General features: G+C 38.8%; 1 protein-coding gene across 2 annotated transcripts; it reads right to left on the reverse strand.

The window, feature by feature from the left end:
- Positions 1–444: 444 nt before the first annotated feature.
- On the reverse strand, positions 445–5,578 carry LOC139944280 (uncharacterized). 2 transcript variants are annotated; one of them, XM_071941270.1, is made up of 2 exons: positions 3,840–5,578; positions 445–3,515 (listed from the first exon to the last, which is right to left on the reverse strand). In XM_071941270.1, the coding sequence occupies exons 1-2, from the start codon at positions 5,472–5,474 to the stop codon at positions 2,070–2,072; spliced, it is 3,081 nt and encodes a 1,026-aa protein (XP_071797371.1). In that variant the 5' UTR covers positions 5,475–5,578; the 3' UTR covers positions 445–2,069. The 2 variants fall into 2 exon arrangements, with proteins under 2 accessions (XP_071797371.1, XP_071797377.1); XM_071941276.1 differs by having other exon boundaries at positions 2,197–2,437; positions 3,282–5,578.
- Between the last annotated feature and the right edge of the window lie 2,430 nt (positions 5,579–8,008).

The raw sequence follows: 8,008 nt of genomic DNA on the forward strand, positions 1-8,008 counted from the left end.
TCCCTGCCCGGGGAATAACCTTTTTAATTTTCGAGACACCCCAAAAAGCCGAATTAGCGTGATTACTTCTTGCGGATACCCCACCCGAGTGTGCCGGTGCAAATTTGAACCCAGTCAATGTTTTACTTTGGCGGTAATCGACGATTTTCGGTTAAATTATGACGTCACTTTTGCACCAAAAAGTTGTAATTCCCTAGGTTTTGCGAATTTTGCATGACTCCACACAGGAAAGTTGTTCAGGATGCTCAACTTGGTCGATTTGCACCGTCAAAACGCGATTTCCAGAGTTGACTATTAGAAAAACAAGATGGCCGCTTGTCACATAACCACGGGATGTGGCTCCAACCAACAAATGTAAGAAAGACGAACAAGCCATGCACTCATGAAATAAATGAACAGTGAAAGAAGCACTTCTAATTTACTATATGCATCAGTATTTAATTATGAAATTCCTCATCGAACACTATCAATCAACATGTCCAATATTCTTTGGCTCTAATTACAATTCCTTGATTCAAATAAAATCTCCTCCAAAATTAAACCAAAATAATTTATCTATCCTTACTTCACCTAAATCAAAACTTCAAACCTCAAAACGTTCTGAACTTCACTTCACTTACTATCTTCAATGAAAATCAATAAAGAAAAACTATACTCTGTTCTCAAACTCCACAAACTTCTTTAAATGTCAATATAATAACTTGGGCTAGTAGAACCCTCCACTTAACTTCAAATCTAAATTACGTCTTAGAAAAACTTCTTATCCCAACTTCTGCTCACAACTGGAGTGTAAAACAACTCCCTTAATCTCAAATATCAATTATTTCTTTCCAACTTCTTTTCACAACTGGAGAATAAAACAACTCCCTTAATCTCAAATAGCAAAATTTCTTTCCAACTTCTTTTTCACAACTGGAGAATAAAACAACTCCCTTAATCTCAAATAGCAAAATTTCTTTCCAACTTCTTTTTCACAACTGGAGAATAAAAACAACTCCCTTAATCTCAATAGCAAAATTTCTTTCCAACTTCTTTTTCACAACTGGAGAATAAAACAACTCCCTTAATCTCAAATAGCAAAATTTCTTTCCAACTTCTTTTTCACAACTGGAGAATAAAAACAACTCCCTTAATCTCAATAGCAAAACTTCTTTCCAAAATGTATGGCTATGGAAGAAGAAAATTATTCTCCTAAATGTTAAATGTATAATGTCAGCAAATACAAAATTGCAATCCAACCTGGCTTTTACTGACTATCTACAAAAAGTGTCTTTACTCTCACGGAAGACAAAAATTACTTAATAAATTGCTCCCATCTTCCGATGATAAATATATATATATACAAGCATAGAGTTTTTACATACAGAACCAGTGTTCCAAAATTATCGGGTTAGCTGTTCTTTCGACGGAATCCGTTCAGAGGATAAAAAGCTTGAAGCTATATCCAGTCTTCATTCTTGACAAAATTCCACATCAGTTCAAATGATTAGCTCAATCATGGTTCATCCAGTGTAGGGTGGTAGGAAGATGGAGTATCCCGATTAATGTCTGTCGTAAACTGTTTAACCCGGAACCAGTGCCATGGTTAGGAGTTCCCTTTAAACTTAAACGGTGTCTGCCTGTTATAGCTTTCTGTTGAAACAGCAAAAATCTTCAATTTGTCGCAATGATACAATTTATCAAACAAAATTCTGCATGAAGGTCCTGCAATATGTCTGACCTCCCTGATAGCAGATCTTGGAATGACCAACCACACCCTAATCTAAGGCTGCAAGGAATTCTTAAGCTCACCCAACCATGGCACCCACTCTACAGAACAATAGTCACCTCTCAATGCACACACATACACCCTACATCAGCCCACTCATGTCTTCCCAAATAAGGACTTGTTCACTCAACTGTAGTTCACTGACTGCATCACAGAACTAAATGAATATTCATTGTATCTCTAAACTCTTGACCAATAAAATAAATGAGGGAAATATAAAAAATACACATGGGTTATTTACAGTATTAGATCACTAGTGACATTTCACTCCCCCTTAAAAAAAATGTATTTATACATTTTCTCAGCTGCTTTTCGCTTCTGCTTCAGAACGACTCAAGAAATCAGCTCCTATGTTATCACTTCCCTTTATCGCTTCGATGTGAAACCTATAGGGTTGTAGGGCGAGCGCCCATCGCATTATCCTTCCGTTGGCTACTTTTGACTTTTGTAGGAATGTCAAAGGTTGATGATCAGTTTCTAGAGTGAAGTTTCGGCCATAAAGATATGGTTCAAACTTACGAACTGCCCAGATAATCGCCAGGCACTCTTTCTCCATTACCGAGTAGGATTTCTCTCGAGGAAGTAGTTTTTTGCTGGCATATGCAACTGGAAATTTTTCACCATCTTGTGCTTGTAGAAGCACTGCACCAAGACCCAAGTCTGAAGCATCTGTTCTAAGAATAAATTCTTTGTTAAGATCAGGAAGGTGAAGAATTGGTGCGCTAGTAAGCTTATCTTTAAGAGTAGAAAAAGCTTGTTGTTGACTAGCTTCCCAAGAAATTCTAGTTGGTTCTTTGTTTTTGGTTTTATCAGTCAGAGGAACTGCTATAGCAGAGTAGTTTGGAATGAATCTGCGATAGTAGTTTGTCATGCCAAGAAATGATCGAAGTTGCTTTTTTGTTTCAGGTTGTTTTGCTTGTTGTATGGTGATTATCTTCTCTGGTCGAGGTTGCAATTGACCCTTTCCAACCACATGACCCAGAAATTCTACTTGTTCATGCCCAATGAAACACTTGGATGGCCTAACAGTTAAATTGGCTGATCTTAGTCTTCGAAACAATTCTGTCAGAATTTGTACATGTTGTTCCCATGATGCTGTATGTACTAATATGTCATCTATGTAGTTCACTACACAGTTCATGCCTTGAAGAAGTTTACGCATAATTCTACTGAAAGTTGCTGGGGCGTTTACTAGCCCAAAAGGCATGACAGTAAACTGGAATAATCCATCTGGTGTAATGAATGAGGTAAGAGGTTTTGTGAATTCATCTATAGGTACTTGCCAGTAGCCCTTGCTGAGATCTATCTTTGTGAAATAATTGTCAGTGGCTAGTTTGGTGAACAACTCTTCTTGATCAGGGATAGGTTCTGCATCAAATACAGTCACTTGGTTCAACTTTCTAAAGTCAACACAGAATCGATTGGACCCATCTGGTTTTTTGACTAGGACAATTGGTGACGCAAATGGTGCATTGGATGGTTCCACAACTCCCATTTTCAGCATAGTGCTTACCTCCTCCTTGATGGTGTCTCGTAAGGCATGAGGAAGTGGGTATGGCTTACTGCGTATTGGTTCATTCTTGTGTAGAGTGATGGTATGATGTCCCAATGTAGTCTTCCCTGGTAGATCTGTTAGAATATCTGGATAATTTCCTAGCAGTCTGTTAACTTCTCTGCGCTGTTCGTGATGAAGTGTTGCATTGATGTTAACATCAGCAATGGTCTCTTTGGCTGTTAGAGGATGAAGCTGTAATAATTTCTCATTAGACATCGAGTAACACTTTGGGGTTTCATTGTCACTGTTGGTTTCATTGTCACTGTTAGTTTCAGCTTCAATGACAGAAGTACACACCAATTCGAAAAGACATTGAGAAGAAGTCATAGAATTCGGGATTGTCGCCGACTCTTCGGGTCTCTCAAAGTACTTTTTCAGCAAGTTGGCATGAAATACTTTGGATTTACCGTTAAGATCAATGCGATAATCCATAGAACCAAGTTTGGCTAGGATAGGGAAAGGACCTTTCCAGTGAAGCAGCAATTTGTTTCTATCTGTGGGTAAGAGTAACAATACCTTGTCACCGACTGAAAATTCTCTCACTTTACTTCGTTTGTCGTAGTGGTGTTTATATCTAGCGCTGGACTTCTGGAGCTCTTTGTGTGCGGCTTGACAAGTGTTTTCTAGTCTCTCTCTCAAGTCAATGATGTACTGATAGGTGGTTTTGGTCTCGGTTGTACTCACTTCTCCTGTCCACAATTCTCTTAAAATAGTCATCGGACCTCTTACTTGACGACCATAGAGCATCTCAAAGGGAGAAAATCCAAGACTTTCTTGTGGCGCTTCTCTAATTGCAAATAAGAGTGGGTTAATATAGCGGTCCCAATCTCTGGGTCTTTCAACACACATACGTTTCAACATTTGTTTCAAAGTTCCATTAAAACGTTCGACTAACCCATTACACATGGGATGATAAGGAGTGGTAGTCATCCGATGAACTGAGAGAAGTTTGCACACTTGTTTCATTATCTCGGAGGTGAATTGTGAACCTTGATCTGTAAGCATTTGTTTTGGAACTCCTACTCTGGTAAAAACACTAACTAGGGCTTCTGCAACACGTTCAGCTTCGATACTAGGGAGTGGTATAGCTTCGGGATATCGTGTGGCATAGTCAATGATGGTAAGTATATATCTGTTACGTGTTTCTGTTATGGGATGAATGGGGCCAACAATGTCTACTGCAATTCTTTCAAATGGAGACTCAATTAGTGGCATACTACCAAGAGGAACCTTAGTTACCCTACCCTTAGGAACTGTTCTTTGACAAACGTCACATGATCTGCAGTAACGTGTTATATCAGCTGTTATACCAGGCCAGAAGAAATTGGTAAGTACTCGGTCTGTGGTCTTCTTAGGCCCTTGATGTCCTCCCAATAATGTTTCATGAGCCATGCGCATTACTTGTGATCGGTACTTCTGAGGAACAACAACTTGTTCGAAGACGTCACCATGTTCAACATTTGGAGCCTGGAATCGCCTGAACAACAATCCATTTCGATAGAAGAAAAATGACGTTGCCTGATTTCGACTAACCTTCTCCAACTGGTTTTCTGCAAGTTCTCTGGGTCGATGGAGACTAACATCTTCTTCTTGGGCTTTCTGTAGACTGTCAGCTGTCACTATGTCATTCATCGGCTTTGGCACCTTCAGTGGATGAAACGCCTTGTCAAGAGACTTTGTTTGGGCTCGAGTTTGGACAGCACAGACAGGGGCTGTAGTACGAGTCCAAGATTCATCTGGATCATCTGGAGAGCGTGCACCTGTAACATTTCCTATTATAAGATCATAAACTGGTTTAGTCATACATAATGCTTCAGTTTCCCCTGTGAAGAACGGAGTACTCACGGTCACCAAGGCAACAGGAACTTGCCTGGCGGTTCCGTCGATAAGAACGCAGGTCTTTATCTCACCAGTAAGTTGATCATCACTGACAAGATCATGCCTGATGACGACACCACTGCATCCGCTATCTCTGAGGACAGACACTGTGTGTTTACCAACTCTTCCCGAAGTAACTGGCATCTTCTTGAAAATCTTGTCACTACATGCAGCACTCATAATTGGTAGGAAATGACCACATTTGAGAGTTACTTGATCAATGTTTTGTCCATTACAGCATGCTCCTGGCAATGATACTTTGTTAACAACCATACAAGCAACAGTTTCAGTTTTCTCTTGATGGTCCTTAGTTTTACAAGAACAACCTTGACAAGTAGACAAGTGGGGCTGGGTTTCAAAGCAACCAGAGTTTGAGCTTTGCGGTGAGGCATCTGTTTTATTACCTGGATATGTTACCATAGAAGCAAGTTGATTTTTGTTACTATAGCAATTTTTGGCAATATGGCCAGGTCTGTGACAGTTGAAACATGTGCGGGGGGCACTGTTGTTAACTGACGTGTATCTACAATCTTTTGCCATATGACCATGTTTATGACAGATATAGCAAGTAACCAAAGGTTTGTATGAAGAAACATTTGATGATGACCCCTGTGGAACTACGTGTGATTGTACAGTTCTAGGTTCTATCCTCTTAGTCATTGTATCACTTCTCTGATTTGGATTACGAGAAGTAACAGGGTTCCCAAACATACCACCACGAGCTTCAAGATATTGTTCGGCAATAGTAGCCATAGTGGCAATGGTTTTAGGCTGTCGTTCTTTAAGAAAAAGAGCTAACTCACGACTACATCCAGCTGTAAACTGTTCTCGGAGCAGGAGATCACACACACCCTCAAAGGTTTTCTCTGCCTCTGCTAGGTCGATCCATCGAAGTAGGTAGTTCGCCAGTCGTGTGGCAAACTGAAGTCCGCTCTCTCCCCCTTCTGGTTTGGCTGTTCGAAGTTTCAAGCGGAACCCATCTGCTGTAAGCTGGAACCGTTTCAACAATGATGACTTCAGCTTCTGGTAATTGCTTGCTTCATCTGTGGGTAGTCTAGAATAAACTTCAAGAGCTTTTCCTGTTAACAATGCACTCAAATTAATAGCCCAATCTTCTTGACACCAGTCTTGACTAGTTGCATATCTTTCATATCGTTTCAAATATGCGTCTAAATCATCTTTGCTGTCATTAAAGGTTGGCAATTTAGGAGTTCTTGCTTTTTGTCTACTAACACCATTTTCTACAGACGATTTGCTTTGACCTTGTTCTTTTACTTCAGCCCTAACTTTCTCAAATTGTATCTTTGTGTCCAAAATCTGTTGGTCTTGCCTACGAATTTCCAATTGGTGGGCCCTCTCTTCTCTAGCTAGTTTATCTTTCTCTTTCTTACTCTCATTCTCTCTCTCTTTTGCCTCATTCTCACGCTTTTGCACAAAGTCCATCAACTCTTTACCACTCAACCCGAAACTCTTGCCAGCCTCAATTAGTGTGCAGATGTCCATTTCAATTTTTGTCGCTAGCAAAAAGCATAATAAAGCAGCCAATAACAAACAGATCCCTGGTAATCTATAAATCGGTTTATTCACTTTCCATTCATTTCCTGAGTTTACATACTTGGCATGTTCGTTTTCATTTCCCGGACCAGCCCCCATAAATTTGTCACATAACCACGGGATGTGGCTCCAACCAACAAATGTAAGAAAGACGAACAAGCCATGCACTCATGAAATAAATGAACAGTGAAAGAAGCACTTCTAATTTACTATATGCATCAGTATTTAATTATGAAATTCCTCATCGAACACTATCAATCAACATGTCCAATATTCTTTGGCTCTAATTACAATTCCTTGATTCAAATAAAATCTCCTCCAAAATTAAACCAAAATAATTTATCTATCCTTACTTCACCTAAATCAAAACTTCAAACCTCAAAACGTTCTGAACTTCACTTCACTTACTATCTTCAATGAAAATCAATAAAGAAAAACTATACTCTGTTCTCAAACTCCACAAACTTCTTTAAATGTCAATATAATAACTTGGGCTAGTAGAACCCTCCACTTAACTTCAAATCTAAATTACGTCTTAGAAAAACTTCTTATCCCAACTTCTGCTCACAACTGGAGTGTAAAACAACTCCCTTAATCTCAAATATCAATTATTTCTTTCCAACTTCTTTTCACAACTGGAGAATAAAACAACTCCCTTAATCTCAAATAGCAAAATTTCTTTCCAACTTCTTTTTCACAACTGGAGAATAAAACAACTCCCTTAATCTCAAATAGCAAAATTTCTTTCCAACTTCTTTTTCACAACTGGAGAATAAAAACAACTCCCTTAATCTCAATAGCAAAATTTCTTTCCAACTTCTTTTTCACAACTGGAGAATAAAACAACTCCCTTAATCTCAAATAGCAAAATTTCTTTCCAACTTCTTTTTCACAACTGGAGAATAAAAACAACTCCCTTAATCTCAATAGCAAAACTTCTTTCCAAAATGTATGGCTATGGAAGAAGAAAATTATTCTCCTAAATGTTAAATGTATAATGTCAGCAAATACAAAATTGCAATCCAACCTGGCTTTTACTGACTATCTACAAAAAGTGTCTTTACTCTCACGGAAGACAAAAATTACTTAATAAATTGCTCCCATCTTCCGATGATAAATATATATATATACAAGCATAGAGTTTTTACATACAGAACCAGTGTTCCAAAATTATCGGGTTAGCTGTTCTTTCGACGGAATCCGTTCAGAGGATAAAAAGCTTGAAGCTATATCCAGTCTTCATTCTTGACAAA

The sequence above is a fragment of the Asterias amurensis genome, chromosome 1, assembly GCF_032118995.1.
Source record: "Asterias amurensis chromosome 1, ASM3211899v1".
In the NCBI taxonomy this organism is placed as follows: Eukaryota; Metazoa; Echinodermata; class Asteroidea; order Forcipulatida; family Asteriidae; genus Asterias; species Asterias amurensis.